The following is a 22,113-nucleotide window of genomic DNA, read 5'->3' as shown; positions in this document are numbered from 1 at the left end:
AACAGAGTACTGGATAAGTACCCCTGGATGAATAAATACAATTGAATCAGTAACTAAACATCTCTATCCAGATACCTGCTGTAAACCCCCTTCCACAGTCAAATTTCTTGAGCATTTTCAGAAAAGGCTAAAGCAGAGTTTCCCATTCTTATTAAATCCTTGGCATTTAACAGCAAACCTGCAGTTAAAACAATGACTGTACAGACACTGAAAAACTCCAAGTAAAAAAAAAAAAAAGCAAGAACCAATAAAACTCCACTAATTTCCATGTGGCTGTTGGGTATATCCACTTCTTAGAACTAGTCTGGTTGACTCTTTGACAAAGACACACGCACCAACCAACAGCCATGACAATGGGGCAACATCTTCAGAATTCAGAAAAAGTGTATTATCTACTCCAAGCTACCAGAGACATCTGAAGAATTAAAAGGGCAGGAAATTAAAGCTCTCTATCACCAACATCAGTATCACAGGCTGGCACTCAAGAATGAGGTGAACTAATGCAATATTGTCTCCTGCTTCATGGTCAGAGGTACTCTCGAACAAAACAGCTTGTCCCTAACGCTTTGTAAATTTGCTAAGCAGACTACGGATCCACAGGAGGCTCCCCCTAAGCTGATGGCTCCCTCCTATGTTGAGTGGAAAATAATCTTTGAGTTTAGGAGTGCAGGTAGGCAGCTGATCCAGCAACATTCAGCCCTTGTTGCCTTGCAGGAAGCCTCACTACACCTGGCTCCAAGATGGGCAGAAATACCAGCTGGGATATACACCTGCTTAAAGTTACATCTCTTTTTAATGCTAACATTTATCCTTATTAAATCTCTGTTGTAATAGACGTAACAGGAATTGGAAGACATTGAATTGTTGAATTGCAGAGTCAAAGGACAGCACCTCACTGCTGTAGTCAGGACCTTCATTCAGAGAAGATTCAGGTGATGGAAACAGTTCACACTATTTCTTACACCACATCTTGTGAGGGCAGGTGGGTAATATCAAGAAAAGGTAGTAAACTCACAGCTGGCATAGGAACGGCTGTCATCCTCACACATTTTGTGCAATTGTTGATATTCTTCTTGTGCTAGCTCAAAACGCTGCTGCTTTATTTGGTAAATCTCTTTCTTGGCATTGAGTGCCTCCTGGGCAACTACTAAATATTCCTTCAGCATGCGTTCTTGCTCCCTTCTCCATTGTTCCCTTGGATCCTCAATTTGTGTGAGCTCTAAGGAGAGAAAAGAATAATAATATGACACTTTGTGCCACCAAGTCCAAGTTACTTTTATTAATGTCCATTCTCAACCAGCACACCTGACACTACAGTGCCCAAAGTCACTCCAGCCAGGAAAGAAGGAGGAAGGACGCAGAGTGAAAGAACAGGAAAGGCTTTTCAAATATAAAAGGCATTTAAATGTTATTCTTTTCTTTACAAACCAGTGCAAACCCAAAGAAAACAGTAATTTGGCTCTAACCTTCCCTCACAGCCAACTTGAAAATTCCAAGAATTACCTAAAATCCCAGAACCACAAGGAAAAATTAAAGGTATCTCATAGCTTAACCCATAAGTCTATAAATAGCTGGAACTAACTTATGATACTGCATACAACTTCACAAGCATAACATCTTAAAAGGACAGAGGCTACCCCTGCATAGTTAAGAAGAATGAGGTAATTCAACAGAGAAGTCAGCATCTTAGTCTCGAATCCATAAAGCTTTTAAATCACTACTCTTTTTTTTTTTCCCTTAAGAAACAACAGTCTGATGTTTTTCCTTGCCAGGGTTTAGACCAGATTATTTAAACACAAACCTAAAACAAGTTTCCACCAAAAAAAAGTCTTTCCCATATCTATTGATTTTCAAGGTTATTACTGCAAAATGATCTCTTTGCAGTTGCAAAGCCATTTGAGGATGATGCACATTAAAATCCTAAAAAAAAATTGGTTCATTTTGGCAGGGGGTTGTGAGTCAAATAATATGTTTTACATAACGCTCTTGATGTAAAGCCTTGTGTTTAAATGGAATGTTAATTTCTGATGATTGAAGCTCTACCAGTAAGAAGCTGCTGCAGACACAATGTCAAAGTAGTGGCAAAACCTGAAGCAGAGTCAGGAGCTAAGCACCTAGCAATTTTTTCCAAAGTTAGTTTCTTACAAGAGATGAATGCCAGTTATGTTTTGCATTAATCCTGAGTACATAATTCAGTATATTGGTGCCAGTGATGAAATACAAAACTGTAGAAGATTAAGCACAACAGATTAAGAGCTCTAATGGTGTCAAGGTCATGCTAGCAGCTCTACCATTTGAGAGCCATCTGAAAAGTATATAAACAAAAACAGAAGGCTCATCAAAGAGCAGTGCTTCCAACAGATTTGCAGATTAGGTTCCTAAATAACCTTTTCTCTTAACAGTTGTACCTTTCTCTCCCTGCAACTCCTAACATTGAAACAGTATAAAGATAGTGCCTACAGTTCTGCAATTTCTCCCCACTTCCCAGGGACCCCTTTGATTCCCTCCTGGCTCCAGTGTCCTGAAAATATCTCCTCTGGCAAGGACAGGATGTGCTTTGGCTTGTTGAGCTGCCATAAATCCTTCTCTACATGGAGGGCAAGCAGAAGAAAACAGAGTTCTGACTGCTGCCCACCCTTCACTGAGGGCATTTCAATTTCCACTGCTACTTCATTTGTCCATAAGTACCTCTGAAATTTGTGCAAATTCTAATATTCCTAAGATTGCTAAACACCCATGGAAACAATGAGAAATCAGTAAATATTTATAAAACAGACAGGCTTACTAGGATTCACTTTTTGTCTTTGAATGGCAAATTATTAGTCCTAATCTCAAACAACAATCCAGACTAAAGTGTTACGTTCTATCACACATTAAACTTCTGAGATCCTATACTTCAGGGCACTGCATCTCTCACAGAATTATTTCAGAAGCCTTCTGAAAAGCTAGCAGCATTCATCAGAGGTAGAAAACTTCTTTAGTGCATGGGAAGCTCTGCTTTTTTCTGGTTTATGAAACTTTGCCCTGGATTTCTAAACAAGTTTGCCACATAACGAGACTAAAGCTACATTGTATGATAAAATTAACTTCCTTCATTTCTTTACAACCAATTAAAAAAATCCCACTATAGTAACTCAGGAACAGTCCCAGACAAATGCAGAGAATATATTATTCCCTCACTGGGGAATGCCCAACTGCTTAGAGGAGACTTCAAAGGCTCCCAAGACTCTGAGGAGGAGGGAAAGGAATTCTGTGGCTGGCAACCGCCAAGGTTTTTAAGCAATGGTTGGATAACAGCCAAGAGCAGCTTAGTAAGGGTGTCAACAAAGTACTGAATTTACAGAACAAGATGGAGATCAGGGTTGGAAGCACCATTGAGATTTACAGAAGATTCTTCTGTTCCTTGGTTTTTTTCCAGTTTAAATGGAAAACTATTGCCTAGAAATCTTTTTCTTGCTTCCTGGGTAAACAAACATAGCAAAAGACTTAGAAAAAAATCAGAAGTATTGCTGTTTTCTTTTGAAAGGTGCAAGGGCAAAAAGCTTGAGAGAGTGCACAAAACATGAGAGGTCCCTGGTAAGTGTAAGTGTAGAAAGACTCTCTTTGAATTATCCCTTGCATTTTCTCACAGTATTTCTTGACACTGAGGCACTGCTAACTGTTTTGTCAATTAACACAGAACTCGAATGCTGCATAAAGCATTTAACTCAGTCAGCCACAAAAGACAATCCAAATGTTTTTTCCTGAAGCTGCCATTCCAAGTGGTTTAGACATACTCATTTCAGAAAAAACATTTCTTCAGCTCCAAGACCATCTCCTCCACTTGTATGACACCACCTCATGATGCACATGATTGTCTACTCATTAGTTCTTAATTCTACAAAGGAAATTTATGCAGTCTTGATTGACATCTTTGTTGTCCACAGTTTAAAAATTAGATCATGTGTCCAACTAATTTCTGAATAATAATTATCCAGCTATAATATCAACTCTGTCTTTCCTCTTATTATAAATCTTGCTGGTATATGAAAGCACTGTATTAGCCTAAGGGTGACAAACCCATTTCACTGTGACGGTTGAATTACCATTTAGGATAATATCTGTGGGCTGCAAGTAATTAGCTATCATGAAAGAGACAAATTTTGCAACCTTGTTAATTGTTGAATGATTCCTTTTACTCGGTTCAGCACTGTCCGCATGAAGCTTCTACCCCTCTGTTCGTACATTAACTTTATTTCATACCTAATATAATTAGCTTTACTTTTCCAGACCCATTAATATTCATCTTTTCTTTCTGTCTACTCACTGATCATTTGGGAACTCAGCTGCTCTTTGCAAAGATTCTCTTCTACAATTTTTGCTCACAATTGCACAGAAAAAAATGCAAGCCAGACCTGACATGCCTACAATGATTAATATCCCTTCTGTAAGTTCAAACTTGAAGTCTGTGGTAAAGCCGCTAATAACAAAATTCAAAAAGCAAAAGGAAGCTCTGTTTTTGCATGTGATGGTGATTGTTATTCCTATCACAGAGGCCTATTAGTAGCTTTTTTAAGGCATTGCAATAAGAATTCATGTTCGACTCATTTTTTGCAGGGACTCTAAACCTACCTGCAAATTAAAAAAAAAATTTAAAGAGTTGGCAGTACCTTATTTTTGTTTTTTAAAATATATGCATTCATGCACATACTTTGGTGTAAGTGTGCTCCATTACTGCACTCCAATGTAATCCTCACTTCTTATTAAATTTCAGCATTAGTAAAGTTAGCATGACAGTACTCCTTAAACTAATACTTTTTTTAAGCACAGAGTTATTTTAAGAATTACCTAACAGTCTGTATTTATGGCCTTTGAATTTTCTTGTCTATCTATCCTCGTGATTAATGTATTAACAGCTGTTTAGAGTTTATCATTTAGTTAATGATCTTTCTAAATTTCACAACAAATAAGTACATGTATAGGTCAAACGATACCATGGGAATATTTATTATTCTGTTGTTTAGGTTTTTTAAAGCAAGTAATTGTGAAACCACAATACACAAGTAATTCCAATGATGGCTGGAAGCCCAAAATTATTATTACACTTTCATTTTTTAATTGACTAGATTTCAAGTAGATAGTATTGAGGTTGGTTTTTCAGATTATACTATTTACCATTGCTGTGATAGCCCATGTAACTACTTTCTTCTTTTCTTAGTCCCCACCAACTGCCAACTCCCACAATACTGAAAGCATTCACTCAATGGTGATAAGAAGCTTAATGATAGCACAACAGTAACAGCAGCAGCAGTACAAAGCTATAAAGATAAGACATTTTTTTAAAAGTAGAACTGGCAAATGTGCCACAGTGATGATACAAAGCTCAGTGACAGTCCAAAAGGGAAAGTGTTCAAAATTAGTTTCCAAAAGGCACATCTGTTGTCTTTTTGATAGCATTTTGTACTGTATTAAAACATAAAATATATATTGCTTAAGCAAGAATGAGATTACTGTATTTCACAGTGCTTCTGATTAAAAATCAGCACACTTCTCTCAGAATGTATTTTGGTTTTCAATCTATAAGAGTGAACTATGGATGACAGGAAAAATAGGAAATGTAAGAATATAACACAAAAATCTTTCTGACATATGACAAAAAGCAACAACAAAATTACTAATACTTCACAATATGACCAAGCAAACCAAAATATTTTGATACAATACAGTTCAATCATAGGTTGTAAAATTTTTACAAATGGAATTCTTTACAATTATGTCCCCATATGAAAGATAAGGAAACACGTTCAGCAAGAAATTATTTGCATACGTTTTCTCACTGTAGCACGAGGTGTATAAATGGTATAGGAAGCAAAGTTAGTGGCAAGAGTAAACACCAGCTTGCTAGCATTCCTCAAAACAATCACATTATCTACTCACGATTTATGTGGTCCATATAATAAACTCCAATCTGTTGATCGTAAACAGTTTCCCATCCTAAAGGAAGCTCATCACCAACACAGTCAGCAAACGTCAGGGGCTTTGTAATCCTGTAAATATAAAAATAACACAAATAAATACAAAAAGGTGCAGAGTTTACAATGCAATGAATTGTACATCTTCAAAACATGTAATGAATGTTATTGCATGTTTTGAAGATACCTTCGCCAGTTGATCAGAAACTAGTTATGCGACTTAGGAATGTGCTGATAATTACAAACATACAGTTTCAAAATAAATTTTCATTTAAATATGCTGACAGATACTCCCCAAACAGGTAAGACAAGCTTCTCCCCTCTAGTTTCTATGTATAACAATTTAATTATAATGGCATGCAGTCCTGCCAGTTTTTCTCCCATACTGCAAAGAACACAAATGTGAAACTGGAGTTCACCATTGCTGAAACTACTAGAAGCTCTATAAGTTTTAACTTCTTTCAAGTGACAATGTAGCAAAACTGTTTGTCTTTAAAAAAAATAACACAAAATTCAAGACAGCACTTTATAGCAGACTTCCTCTTTTCAACTATATATTTTCAACTATTAATGATATTCTCTTGGTCCAGACATATCCAAATTACTTCCTCCCCCTCAAAAAAGAAGAGACAAACAAATGTCTCCAAAAAATTCTGAAGCAATTAGACAAGAAATAGTAATTAATAAGTAACTGCATTACTAACTAGAAGCTTAAAATATCACAGCCCTTGCTAGACAAAGTCATAATAGATCAGTGGGCAATAGAAAACTGGCACAGCCATGTCAGTGTTGACAGGGACATTGAAAGTTCTCGGTTCCATATTATACAGAAAGACTCTAAACCAACACTGCTCTAGAACAGCAAGGTATATAAAAAATAGGAAGAATAAATGATATAAATAAAAAATCCTTTATATAAATATAAATCCTTGATGCTATCATATTTATTATCCAAATATTCCTTTTAATCTTTACTTAACCCCTAGGGTAATGTTTTCCTCTAAAAACTGTCAAAAATTCATTTACTGAAAAGCTACTAATAAAGTCATTTCGATTATACATGGGATATAGACACAACACCTTCCTCATATATCTGTTGAGGCACTTCTAATACCTACGACGATGACAACTTTGCATACATTAAATACATGCATTAATTTAGGGACTGACTTAAGCTCAACAGAATCTGTAGCATTATACTCTCTGTTGTACTTCCACTTTTATATTGCAATATCCAATTGAGGTTTTCTGACACCAGATTTGGACTATGCATACAAATACACTGCTGAATGAAGAGACCATTAGGACTCATAATTGCCCTTCATCAGATAACCTGTATAACACAGTAACTTGTCTGAACTAAACTACATCTGTCTTTGAACTTGGAAGTGCTTGCCCACCCCAAAATAAAACAAACCAGAACAATCCAGTGGTAAAGACTTAAAATGATGGAAATACTACTACAGCTACATTCTAGCTAGCCCAATGGTGCAGTAAGCACACCATTCAACCACCACAAACAACACAAAACTTTGCACACAGCAAACAGAAAAACTGCATTTACCCACCTCCTGAAACTATTTTATAGTGATTGAGGTTACAGTATTCAAAATTAACTGTAGCAGAATAATTTAAAAAATACCCTTACTCATTTCAATGTTGTGTTTCAACAGCTCTGCACAACAGTAGGAAGACCAAGCTACTCAGGTCAAGTAATAGCTTGATACTACTTGGTTGATTCTCCAACATGTATAAACAGTTTAGCAAGAAGATGTACATAAACTTGTGCACCACTATTTAAAGTAAAATTTTTCCATTACTGACAAATATGTAGTTTACATCATGTAATTATGCAAATCCAGAGATGCTCTATTCAAGAAAGAAAATGTTACTAGGAACTGACATAAGCACTCTCATTAATTCATCTAACAGTCAGGCAGACCAGATATTGCCAAAATACTCCTGATTTCCCTGGAATTCAGTCAAATATTAAACATACAAAGTGCAGCATTTTTTCTTAAACTCCCATGGTCTTGTTCTGAAGACATAATGTTTACAATTTCTCAAAGCAGTCTAGACATCAGCTCCTAAATTACTGCACTATAGACAAGATTTTCTTTGGAATGAGTTATGAGACTTGCTTGCCTGTTACACAAACATACCCTCACCCTTTATTCATAAATAAAACCTGCACATTATACTCTAACCTTTCACACTACAAAAACTTTAATTCAATGCTCTCTGTGATCCTGCCAGGACTCAGACTTGCAGGACAAGGACAATGTTCACTTTTTGGAAAAGGGAGACTGAAGAAAACCAATGCATCTGGTTTAACCAGTTTTCATTACAGAGTTATAAAAGCATATATGAACAGTTTAATTAATAGTTTTGAAGGAAAACTTGTAAGGAAAAAAAAACCCCAACACATAAAAAGCTGTCTTACCGATATTCAGACCATTATTAAGTTGATGTTGCTCATTTTAAACTATAATCAAAGTTGCTCCAAATTGGCTTCCCTTCAGACAAAGCACAATGTCATATTGACTCAATGCAGTCACATTTATACCTATGTAGCTGGACCTTCAGGCAAAGACACAAAACTAAGAATTGGAAGTTTCTGCCTTGTTTTGCACTGCTTTGACAAAGTGAACTGAAAAAATACCTTCCAGGTTTAGCCAGCACAACACTGAGGACAAGATTAGTTTCTTGCCAGTTAAGGAAACTAGGGTTTTTCAGAATAATAAAGACAAAATGGAAGAGATGCAGATATCTACATTGGAGGTCAGCCACAAAGTACAGCAGTTGACTGCTGAAATTAAGTATCTTCTGGAAATACTGCTTTATCCTCTGGGTTTGTTTTTAATTAGCTTAAGTTCCATGAAATAGAAGAGATCGTTTCTACTTTTTTATAAAGAATTGTACAAGGTACATCTGTTAAAACATTTCAAAGTATTGAAATAAAGACAAAAAACTTTTCCAAGCGTTATGAAGACAAAGACACAACAAAAATGCTGCCATCTTTGATGAAACAAAAACCAGGGCTGTCCCAAACTGTGCTATTCACAGTAAAGAAAAACTAAGGCATTTATCTGTTTGAGGTAGCAAACAATAACACACTCACCCATGATCACCTGTTTCCCCCAAAACAACTGGCAGACACTAACAAGAAGGTTCTGAACTTTCAGCTGAAGATGAAAATCCTCTGGGACCACTTTACAGCATTAAGTTTTTGCAGCCACTGGACCTACAGGCAAGGTACAAGTAACAACTCTCCATGGGGACTAATTCTGCACAGATCAAAAAAACCAACCTTAATGTCAGATTAACTGACTTTATCCTTTCCAAAAATGATGATGCTCTTCAGTCCTTAGGCACCCAATCTTTTGTGACTCTGAAACCCTTCAGAAGCGAATAAAGAATCACATAAGAAAGCCTTCATAATCCAAATCCAGTATATCAAGCCTAGAGAAAAATCTTTGAGCAATGTCATGCACCTCGGATCTGTCATTTCTGACTCTGCCCAAATTATATGTTTTCATCAAGAAATAAAAGCCAGGTATTTGCACTCAATCCAACAGACACATCTGAAAAGACAAGTTTTATTCACATTTTCTCTGCTTCAATTACCAAGCTTAACAGTTAGAATACAGAAATTAAACTGTAAAATAAAAGCAAACAAGTGACTAAAATAAGTATTTTCTCCTCCTTGCATACTTATTTTGAATCTTTATCCACTACAACACAAAGAAGGATTCCACAACACATTATTACAGCTTTCTGAATATGTGGCAGCAAAGCAAGTATTTCTTGAATGCATCAGTTCATGGGGTTGGATGGGGAGAAGAAAAGGCATTAAAAGATAATGGCTAAATACCATTTTAGATAATTTACTTCAAAAGTGCTTTCAGCTTCAGATACATTGTTAACAGCATCTAATTTCGACCCCCTCTTCCCGTCCCCCCCGCAAAAAAAAAAAAACTCACAGAAAACCTCAAACTTTAAATAATAAAGAAAAGCTTTATTAGGAAAGGAAATACATACTTCACATCTCGAAAGCACAGTTTCACACATAGAGTAGGGCAACTTCATTGTCACAGACCTTCAAAACCAGAACCAGATCACTAAAAGCACAAGGCTTTGGAAAATTTTAGGTAAGATCCTCAGTCTTCCCATGGCCCTGATGCCACATTAGAGGACCCTGGCTGCTTGAAATCCCTAGGTCTAATTGAGTAAAACTTCCCCTGGGAGGAACTAAATAAAGACAAACACAGTCTGTTTTTCCAAGATCTTGAACAGGAAATCGAAAAGGTGTTCCAAAGTAGAAACTGCTGTAAACTAGCTGCCCTCCTTTAAACAATGCCTAAACACCTAAATTACATACAAGGTCACCTCACCTTTCAAAGTGGGCCTTGATTAAGAGGAAAGCACTAACCATGAGAGCTAATTATGAAAAAGAACCACCGAGTTCTGAACAAAAGTCTGTAGGAGACAGAGAGAAGGATGCAAGAATAGCAGCTGTCAGTGCTAAATTAAAAACAGTGTTTTTAATTTTGTTTCTGATTTTGGTCAGGTCCAACGGCAGCAAAAAATATAACAAAATAACAAAATTTGATACACCTCCACAAACAACTAGGAGAAAAAATTTCCTTAAACCTGATCTCAGTCTGAATTGTCATCTAATGGGATAGATGTTTCTGCTTGACAAATGCAGATACAGAAACTGTATTACTAATTTACTAGGAAACTGCATTAATTCACATTAGAGATCTGAAGAACACCATGCAATTTAAAAATTAGTAATAAAATAACTAGAAAAGAATTAGCAATCTGATAAATCTAGCAATAGTTTCTCCAAAGAAAGTATTATGCCAAGTATATTACTGAAGTGTCACAAGGCAAGAAAGAGAAAAGGCAAAATGAGAAATCATGCACACACTTTAAAGCTTTCAGTCAATGGCTTTTTCTTTCCTCCTTTCAAATGTGAATTTAAGTTACAGATACTGCTATAAAGTTCAACTAACCCTCTTGTCTTGTACCATGGCTCTTATTCCCTCCAACTGCACAGAGAGAAAAAAAAAATAAATAAAAATCCCAAACAAACCAAACCAAGAAATTGAGAAGCAATGTTGTTTCACAGACGCTGGCAAGAGCTGCTTACACTGAGGGGGAGAATGGGAGGATTGCTATTATGTTGTTTTTAAAAGTTACACTGCAGTCCTGGAGGCATTTCTTCAACATCTTCCACCACCATGGCTCTGGTCTGGGCAGCAAGAGCATCTCTGTGACAGAGAGGGACACAGCTGTGCCGTGACTCCGAGCAGGCTGCCCTCCCCAGCAGGCACTGCCCAGAGCAGGGCAGGCACACGGCAGGGACACACTGCCCAAAGCAGGGCAGGGACACGGCAGGGACACACTGCCCAAAGCAGGGCAGGGACACGGCAGGGACACAACAGGCACACACTGCCCAAAGCAGGGCAGGGACACGGCAGGGACACACTGCCCAAAGCAGGGCAGGGACACGGCAGGGACACACTGCCCAAAGCAGGGCAGGGACACGGCAGGGACACACTGCCCAAAGCAGGGCAGGCACACGGCAGGGACACACTGCCCGGAGCAGGGCAGGGACACGGCAGGGACACAGTGCCTGAGCAGGGCAGGGACACGGCAGGGACACAGTGCCTGAGCAGGGCAGGCACACGCAGGGACACACTGCCTGAGCAGGGCAGGGACACGGCAGGGACACAGTGCCTGAGCAGGGCAGGGACACGGCAGGGACACAGTGCCTGAGCAGGGCAGGGACACGGCAGGGACACGGCAGGGACACACTGGCCAAAGCAGGGCAGGGACACGGCAGGGACACAGTGCCTGAGCAGGGCAGGGACACGGCAGGGACACGGCAGGGACACACTGGCCAAAGCAGGGCAGGCACACGGCAGGGACACACTGCCTGAGCAGGGCAGGGACACGGCAGGGACACACTGCCCGGAGCAGGGCAGGGACACGGCAGGGACACAGTGCCTGAGCAGGGCAGGCACACGGCAGGGACACACTGCCCGAGCAGGGCAGGCACACGGCAGGGACACACTGCCCGGAGCAGGGCAGGCACACGCAGGGACACAGTGCCCAAAGCAGGGCAGGCACACGGCAGGGACACACTGCCCGAGCAGGGCAGGGACACGGCAGGGACACACTGCCCGGAGCAGGGCAGGGACACGGCAGGGACACAGTGCCCAGAGCAGGGCAGGCACACGGCAGGCACACGCAGGGACACACTGCCCGAGCAGGGCAGGCACACGGCAGGGACACAGTGCCCAAAGCAGGGCAGGGACACGGCAGGGACACAGTGCCCGGAGCAGGGCAGGGACACGGCAGGGACACACTGCCTGAGCAGGGCAGGGACACGGCAGGGACACACTGCCCGAGCAGGGCAGGCACACGGCAGGGACACACTGCCCGAGCAGGGCAGGCACACGCAGGGACACACTGGCCAAAGCAGGGCAGGCACACGGCAGGGACACACTGCCTGAGCAGGGCAGGCACACGGCAGGCACACGCAGGGACACACTGGCCAGCTGCCGAGGGAAGGAGCTTCCCCCGGCGGGCAGGACCAGGCGCCGGTCAGAGCCACGCCAGGCGGCCACGGGCTGCTCGCGGCAAGTGCCACCATGAGCTCCAGATCCACTGTTACAGCGCTCTGGAGTACACCGTGGTTTTCCTCCTCTCTGTCCTCCATCCACTCAGCTCTCTGCAAGCAGCCAAGTCATAAAAATGAACTGCATTTTGAAATAAAGTTTGGCAAATTACATACCAACTGCTTAGTCAAAAGTACAACAAAGTTCACCCAACTATAAGCATCTTTTCAAGATACAAGTTTCTTTTAACCTTTTTCTTAATCCAATTTATGTATCTTCATTTTACTATGTGATTTAACATCAGACTCTGAATAAAATACCTCACTGAACAGCTATTCAATTCGTCCTTAACATCTATTCAATTCTTCCTGAAAATAGATCCACAATACAGATGGCCAGACTGAAACTTACATAAATGAAATTCTGTGCTCAGGACAAACAGTTAAAGAAGGTAACGTGTTCAGAGTCATTGCTGGGATACATTACTCTTGGAAAAAAAAAGGTAACCTGCAGCCAGGAAATCACAGCACCAACTCTTCTAAAGGTCACTTGAAATTCAGTCTTTTTAAGACCACACTGTATTTTGCATCTATTGCTGTTGTTATTATTATTATTTCATTATTTTTTTTTCTCTACAGCAAATAAACTGACAATGGTGTTAATACTGTCCAATTACTGTATTTGCTTCAATTTACAAGCCAACACAGCACAAATCAATGTGCAAAACACAAGGAACAGGATGGCACTAGCTAGCCATTTGTACAGTAATAAATCAACATCTTGAAGTGCGAGGAAAATGTGTGATCACTATCAGACCATTTTTTAAATTTAAAATCTGAACAATGAGATTTTGTGATGCAAAATGTATATAAAGTTACACAGCTGAGAGAGAACCTATACCATTTATTGACTTACAAGAAGTAATATCAGCTTACATTGTCTATAAGCACCTCTAAGAAATGTACCCAAGGACACCCTCTTACCTCTCACTATTCTAGAAAAATAAATATTTACTAGCAAGCAACAATAGTCAAATAACACACTTTTGTTTTTACCCTTTCTCATAATCCCCAAAACCAAAACAGCTGAAAACCACTGGCTTAATATGTTGAAACATAAAATGCTATGTTCAACTGCAGCTCTCGCATAACTTGTCTGGCTGCTCAGGAACTGCTGAAACAGTTCCACACAAGCAGCCAAGTCTTCCAGCAGCTATCCATTTCTTAACAGCAGCTATGATCCATATCCAAAATCAGAACACAAATATTATGGGAAATACTTGCTGAAAATATTTCATGCACACAATGAAAATGCCTTGCTCAAAAATCATAGCCAGGTTAAAAGTCAATGCTTTTAAGAAAACTATTTTTATATCTGCAATTTATTGTGTTTTTTTACAGAGAATAAACAGTAAAAAATGGGCAGAAGGGTTAAGTAGGTCTATCTATGAATGCTTTAAAACTTATTTAGTTTATTTACACATGGATAGCCTGAAGTGACCAGCAGCTGTACAAAACCACCAGCCAAATTCTAAGATTAGCAGTGGGGCAAAGACAATTGCTGGAGGGTCTGGCTGAAGAAAAGCAGACTGGACAGCAGATGACTTGACATCTAGATCAGAAAATAGACAAAAGTATACATGGCAGCTGGGTATAAACTGTAAGAGGAAAACAGTAGGAATGTGTGGCAGATAGGACAGCTAGGGAGGGGAAATTAGGAAACCGCAGTTTCTGATTTCAAATCCCACCTTCATACTGAATATGCTCTTTGCTAGAAAGAGTAACATGCAAAATATTTAAAACTTTTCTTTTCCCAGTGCTACTCAAAAATCTCTAAATATTTACAAGATCTTCTCAAGGACTTCCATGTAAGACTCCAAAAAAAAACCCTAAAACCAAATGAAAAAGAATCAAAAGCCTTAACTAAACAATAAAGAAAATTTAACAGAGAATTTCAAAATTCGAGAAGCAATCTGAATTCTTCCACTTGTGTAAGAAGCCTAACATGACATTACATGTGTCCAGACACAGCACAGCTTTGGAGCAAGCAAGTATGCAGTGCTCTAGTTTCACTGATTCTGAATCAACATTTATAACTTTTCTCCAAAATCTGTGCATAGTAGCATTTTCCAACTACATCTGATAACCTTGATAATCAAGGTCCCAGTTAGTAAAGGCCAGGCATGTAGTTATCCATTTATTTCTTCCATCCTGCAAATCACAACTCTGCAACCTTCTCTTGGAGACAAGCAAGTCATCCAGCTGTCAGATTTCTATGTCCTCAGAATATACTAAAACCCATTTCTATGTTCAGTTCTGGCTAACAAACTGCTTGACAGTTTGTTAGTAACCTTAGTTTTGTAAAGACTCCTCTGGTTTGAGAATATAAATTTCTAGCTAGCTTATTGACCACGATCCAGCCCACGAGTTAACTAAACCATTGTGGAGAGGCAGTGGGAGAGGCAATAAGTGCTTCACCCTCACACAGAGGAGTCTATGTATGTATATGTACATGTGCTTGTGTGTAATGCCTATACACAGAAAATATTCACTTCCGACTGCCGGTCACAACTTCTGCATGCAAACATCAGATGAGGAGGAAACACCTGCACTTTACTAATGGAAGTCACCCAAGCAAAGGTGAAAAAGTGCATCTGGCAAGATCTTACCAGCAAGTTCTTAGTAATAAGCATTTTGCACATGAACAAGAATCATGGGAGGAGTTCAAAGCAGGAAGAAAATGTAGCAGACAGGAAAATGGTCCCCAGCAGAAAAATGGGACATAAAACTCCAAATTCAAGTCCATGAAGCTCCATGTGTTAGAACAAAAAGAGGCACCAAAACAAAGCTTTACATCTCAGTAAGAAGTAAAATGGTCTTACATGCTGCAAGACACTATCATGCAGTTGAATACTTCCTGAGGACTCTTCCATGATCACTCGAAGTTTACATCAAAACAGATTAGAACATCCTCACTATTACATTGGCTATTTCACTACCAGTTTATTAAAATGTTTTGGCTATCACTAGTACTGCTTACTAGTGCAGTAGAGAAGTGTAAAGTTCTTCAAAGCTGTCTGCCCATCTATTACATTCTCTTGCTAACCTCAGGCGTCCTACATCCGGAAAGATTACACTACATTAACTATCTTGTTACCTTTAAGTCTGACTTGCTAGACTAAACTTTTCTTCAAAATTTTGAAGTCTATGTGATTGTCCCAAACATTATAGCAAAGATTTTTCTACAACTTTCTAACAGCCAATGGTTACTCAAGTTTCTGTACATTTATAATGGCTATGTCTTCACTGCTGAAGGTGCTCCCCTCCCTTAAATTTATTATTCTTCTTTACCAATTATCCGGACTGGAAATAACTAAATATATCTGTGTGTGCATATATGTATATGTGCACACATACACACACATACAAGTGATGTGTCCACATAATGTATTGATTTTATGGTCTAAACACCATTCAAGTGTTAAATGACTTAGATATTCTTCAATAAAGAAAGCACTGTGACACATTTTTGTGAACTCCTTAAACCACTTTAGACAAGTCTTAGCAACACAGAAAATCTTACATTAATTGGTAGCCTTTGGGTTGACTAGAAGGCAAGTAGTTGAAGATGCATAAAGGTTAACTTTAGAATCTTGAAGTACATATGCAGTTAGAACCCAATGGATGCAGGACTGGAAGGGATACAATCAAGTTCATAGACAATACAAAACCAGGAGGAGCTGCTGACTCCCTCAAAGACAGGGAGGCCCTGCAGAGACCTTGACGAATTAGGAGAGATGAGCAATCACCAACTGTATGAAGTTCAACAAAGGAAAGTGCCAGATTCTGCACCTGGGACGGGGCAACCCTGGATGTATGGACAGACTGGGGAAGGAGGGGCTGGAGAGCAGCGCTGTGGAAAGGGACCTGGGGCTCCTGCTCAGTGGCAACTTGAATATAAGACAGCAGTGCCCTGGCAGCCGGGAGAGCCAACCCTGTCCTGGGGGCATCAGGCACAGCATGGCCAGCTGGGCAAGGAAGGGGATTGTCCTGCTCTGCTCTGAGCTGGGGCCGACGCACCTCAAGTGCTGGGGGCAGTTTTGGGTGCTGCAATGTAAGAGAGACACTAGCAAGCATCTAAAGGAGAGCAACAAAGATGGTGAAGGGCCTTGAGGAGAAGCAGTATGAGAAGCAGCTGAGGGCACTTGGTCTGTTCAGTCTGGAGAAGAAGAGACTGAGGGGAGGCCTCACTGCAGTCTACAGCTTCATCATAAGGGGAAGAGGATGGGCAGGCACTGATCTCTCCCTTGTGGTAACCAGTGACAGAACCCAAAGGAATGGCCTGAAGTTTTGTCAGGGGAGGTTTAGATTGGATATTAGGAAAGGGTTCTTTCCTCAGAGGATGGCTGGGCACTGGAACAGGCTCCCCGGGGAAGTGGTCACAGCATGAAGCCTGACACAGTTCAAGAAGCATTTGGACAATACTCTTGGGCACATGGTGTGACTCTGGGAGATAGTTCTGTGCAAGGCTGAGACCTGGGCTCTATAATCCTTGTAATCCTCCATAAACTCAGCATATTCCATGACTCTGTGAAAATCTCTCTCATACACTAAGGTCCAACATTCTGAAAACATGCCAACAAATCAGCTAAAGGGATTTTTTATTTCTGTAGTCTGAAAGAAACAATGTTTTAGAAAAGGCTATAGCTAATGTTCCCCTACAGGTAAACTGAAGTTTAATGACAATAGAAACACACATCCATGTGCCTGTATGCACAAACAAGCCTAGCACTACTCTCAGTGAAAATTTAGTTAATTTGATGCTTTAAAATATTTTAAGCCCCAACCCTCAAAAAACTTACTATACTTGGAGTATATTCAATTAAGTTTTTCTGAAATTATTTTCATGAAACTATTTGCACCAACAAGTATTATTCAATTATATTAATAAAAAAGAAAACGTATGTTGAAAGTTACCAGAAACCATTTCTACAGAAATTGACAAACAATGGGAGGAAAAAGTAAATGCAACTGGCCTGAGTTTAAAAAAAAAAAAAAAAAAACAGTTGGAAAAATACATATTCAAGAGACTGTTCTTTTCAAGTCTTGGAACAAAGTGATGTGTAGATAAGTGCCAAAAGAATATGCATACCATGACTTCACATACATCCTATTCAAAACAAATTGTGAGGTAAAACAGTAAACAAAGGCCTCACACCCAGAAAAGTCTACAATGCCAGCTAATATTAGAAATTCAAGACAAGAGTTTCTCATTTAATCTTTCAAACCAGCTTTTCTCCTCCTTATCTTCCAACACATTTGAAAATGTGTTATACTCATCCTATATTTTTCCTAAAAGTACCACATATGGCATTTCTCAAACATGTTCAATTATCACATTCCTGGAAATTTTATGGACTCTTTTGTACCATTTCTATGTTATGTCTTCTAACATGCTACTGAGCTGTCACGCACTGACTTCGCCTGTAAAGCAGAGAAATTTTGCCTTGTAAAAGCCACAGCTCTGGCTCCAAGCCCCTCTCAGTGGAGTCTGTTCCCATGGGCATGGAGGGAACCTTGCAACCAGAAAGGACATTACACTGCACTGCAGCAGCCCCCTGCCCAAGCAGTGCAGATCTGCAAGGACGGCTTTTCAGACTGCTCCTCTTCTTAAGTTCTGAACTACATTAATAAAGCAATACTTTATGTGAGGGTGAAAGAGTGCAATTACTGTGACATGCACACTGCATCCAAGGGCACTGTTTCAATCCCTTGCCTGAACAGTTACTAAGCCTGATGTAGCACCAAGCAACTGAAGTGGAAATATGTTGACAGGATCTTTGATGCTTTTGGGTTTCAGAGTCCATTTCTTGCAAGCACTGATCTACAGCAGTCACCTCATTATTTAAGGTTTTTCCACTCTTCCAGGAGGAACAGACCCTTAGTCAAGCATGAATGGATGAATGTTTCAGCTGCCTAGAAGTGGTGATTAGTGACTATTGTATATGTTAGCATCCTCAATCTACCCATTTATTTCAAAACTCCATATTTTAGGTGGAATTACAAAAACAGTTAATGATTATCTATAAGATATTAGAAGCGGTCTAAAAATAAACCCATTAAAGAGAACTGTGCTTAAAATGTTTTATTTTCCAAACATAATCAGGAGACCTAACAGAAGAAATTTCATCTCCCTAAAACCTTTGCTGCTTTTATACCAATGGAGCAACAACCCCCCTACAAAGTAAAATAATTTCTTTAAGCCAAGTAAGTGCCTAGGGTAAAAAGCAATGGTTCTCCAACAATTTGCAGCCTTGCTACATTTCCTCCTCCACAGCTCACTCTTTGCCTTTAAAATTACAGATACAGCTGTCAAGTTATTTACACTTTATAACACGTTACTTTATATAATTCCTAAACTTTTGATTCTCAACAGTCCAAATCTACCAGCCAGAAACAGAAATTCATGTTATCTACATATATATAATGTTAACCTAGATGTTGTGGAGAAGATTCTCTAAGACATGCACTTAAATTCTTAGAAGTGCTTCTACACGCCAAGTCAGCACCCTTGTCAGACAGTAATTTTCAAGCTTTTAGGAAAACTTAGCCCAGCACCTGTTCTCCCAATAAGCAATTATCCTACTATTATTATCATTCCCCAAATACACCTGCTTTCTACAGTCTTCCTTAATGCTGACCTTGCAAATTTATGCAGTATATTCCCCAATCAAAATTAGTGATTTAGTAATATATCCCAAAGTCAGTTTTACAGATTTATGTTCATCTGAACATAAGGTTCTGAACATTTTTAAGAGGTTGAACTTACAAATTTTGATGCTATTACTTCTATGGTTGCCAGTAGTTGTACAATGTATTATACCTGAGCTTCCTGTTAAACTAATAAAGTAGTTCCCAATAAGTAATACAAGGAATTACTCATAACTTCATGCTTTTACATATATACAAGAATAAAAAATACTTTGTGAAAAAATCCAGAGAAATCCAGTGAAATAATGTACTTCTAATGAATTATAATAATGCAGCATGAAAAAAAAAACTTAGAAGAATCTGCTCAAACCGAATGTAAAAAAACACTTTGAACTCTCAGAATTTTTTTTAATATATAAAAATAAATCAAACCATAAAACAGCACAAGCAGTATTGAGAGTTATTTTACAGTATAAAATTTCACATATACCAGAAAATGGGAAAGTAAAAACCAGTAAACAGGAGAAAAAGCACAATTATAGAACACTGGCCATGCCATCAAACCTACAGTGATCCTAATTTGAACATAAGTGAACATCAACAAATACCTCTTCATTAAAACAGCAGTGGAAATCTGATTAAATTTACAGTAAGATATTGAAGAGGCTTCAACAGTAGATGGCCTCCTCTTCTTCCGCCCCATCTCCCATGACGGAGAAGGTTAAAAATAGAGGCTTCCGTTTCCTTAGATTATTTCACTTTAAACTTTTCTAGAGCACTGAAATAGCTACTTTGCCAGCTTCCTACATTTGTGTTAGAAAAGCAGCGTTAAAAACACACATTTACAGCAACTCAGGAAACTGGCTTCTGTGGCTTGCATTATTATTATCATTTGTAAATGACAAGCCTCTCTAGAAGTGGGAGGTATCTCTTCCAAAGTCTCCTCTCGGATGTTGCTCACCCAAAGGTCCCTTGCACCACATAGTAACATATTTTTGGAATAAGCTGTACTGGCATATTTTTCTATATTTATGCATTCCTTTGCAGTTAGTAAATGCAGATATTTTCAGTGCACAGTGCTCAGTTCCCCATATCCAAAAGCAGCTCCGCTACTAGGAAGCAAAGCTTAAGAGCTGTAGAAAGACAGCTTCAGCTCCCTCCCTCCCTGCCCCAAGCCTTTGAGGAACTCAGCCACAGGAAGCCCCTAACTTCCACCACGGCAGTACAGAGTGGCCCCAGCTGTCCAGGTCATTATTTCAAGGTCAGAAAGTCACTGTCATCACCCAATTCAACTCCTGCATCCTACAAGCCACAAAACTTCAGCTGGTAATCCTTGCACCTAGCCCAACCTCATGGGTAACCTAGAACATACCTTCCATAGTGACAAGAGAACTGTTTGTAAATATTGAAAAAATTTACATCACAGAATAAACATCTGAATTCTTTATCTGGAAGCACTGAGTATCAACAACCAAAAAGTAGCAGGAATCTAAATTCTGCTGCAATATGATGTTGTATCATCTGCACATTACTATAAAGCAGTGCCACCCATTCATTAGGAAGTCTGGTATGCTTCATTAGGCAATTTTTTTTATTGCTTTTTATTCTGCTAGAGTAGAGTTGCCTTGGCTGAAGTTCTCCCTTCTGAGGGTGTGCCTCCTTCTCATCTCTTGTAAGAATCAATTAAAACAGCTCTGCCAGTTGAAACAATGAAGCACAGGAAAAATGCTGTCCCGTCCCTCCCCACACCCCTGCTTCTATTCTTATATCAATCTCCCAGATAACCTCAGCACTGCTAACCCTGGGACCTGAATTCTGTAGGTATCCTTCTATTCCCAAGGAAAAAACATTCAAGTCTGGTGAAGGTACAAGGGAGTTGAAGAGGGGAATATTGTTGCACATGCTCATCATAGCTCTGAAGCACGGAAGCTCAGGTCTTTGCAGATTTAATCTCCACTGAACAGGATCTCCACTGATCCAGCTTTTCAGGATCTCTCTTGGCCACACAGCCATTTAACTCCAGTGTTTCAGGACATCCAAGAGGATTGCTCCTCTTTTTTTGCAAGGAGCAGCTCCAGAAAAACAATTCCACTACAACCCTGCTCCTTCCAGGGAGAGACTAGGAAATCAGTTTCTCCTTCCAGTCTCAATACAAACTGTTAGCACCTGAATATCACGGAGCAAAAAAAGGAAGCAGACACAAAGGGACACAAAAGAATGAAGAACATGGGAACCAGGTGCTGGAAGAAGAGGCAGCAATGAATGCTCCAAGGAGGCACAGAGGGAGAAGCAGGATACGCAAGGAGAAAGATTAACAGCAGAGCTCACAGAAGGGACTGACCAGCAGCAGCGTGAACAGGCCACAGCCTATCTGGCTGGATGGGGAAACAAACATCTACATCCCTCTACATCCCTCTGAGCAGCTCTGAGACTGCTCATGGCTCTGTTCTCTGCTGTGCTCTCCAACTATATACCATAAATCCCACCTGCAGTTTTGTATGAAAGCTCAGTTAACAGCTTGGTACCACTGAACTGGAGAGATCCCTGCTGCCTTCCAGTGTGTTCCCCTCCGCTGCCCTAACCTGCACAATCCCATAGCACAGCTATTTCTAACACTCATCTAACCAGACAGTAAACTAAGAGTAGGTACGCTTCACCTCACCAGAACTTCAAAAAAAGTAATGGAGAAAGGGGAAAGTAGCAGTTTGTTGTGGGGGGGAGGGGGGGGGCATGGACACTGCATGGAGTTTATTTTGCTATCAGATGAGCAGAGAGGCAATGTAAAAAATGCATGAGGTGAGCAAGATCTACTATTCATAA

General features: G+C 39.7%; 1 protein-coding gene across 2 annotated transcripts in view; it reads right to left on the bottom strand.

Moving 5' to 3' along the window:
• WWC3 (WWC family member 3) overlaps window positions 1-22,113 on the bottom strand; it is a 99,784-nt gene that overhangs the window by 55,821 nt on the left and 21,850 nt on the right. For both annotated transcript variants that reach the window (XM_066545348.1, XM_066545349.1), the window contains exons 2-3: window positions 5,917-6,026; window positions 1,016-1,219 (exon numbers count right to left, since the gene is read on the bottom strand). In XM_066545348.1, the coding sequence (XP_066401445.1) occupies window positions 1,016-1,219; window positions 5,917-6,026 (314 nt within the window). The remainder of the gene's footprint in view (window positions 1-1,015; window positions 1,220-5,916; window positions 6,027-22,113) is intronic.

Source organism: Molothrus aeneus, chromosome 2 (assembly GCF_037042795.1).
Source record: "Molothrus aeneus isolate 106 chromosome 2, BPBGC_Maene_1.0, whole genome shotgun sequence".
Taxonomy (NCBI): domain Eukaryota; kingdom Metazoa; phylum Chordata; class Aves; order Passeriformes; family Icteridae; genus Molothrus; species Molothrus aeneus.
The sequence above is the reverse complement of the archived record's forward strand: the minus strand, read 5'-3'. Positions and strand labels throughout refer to the sequence as shown.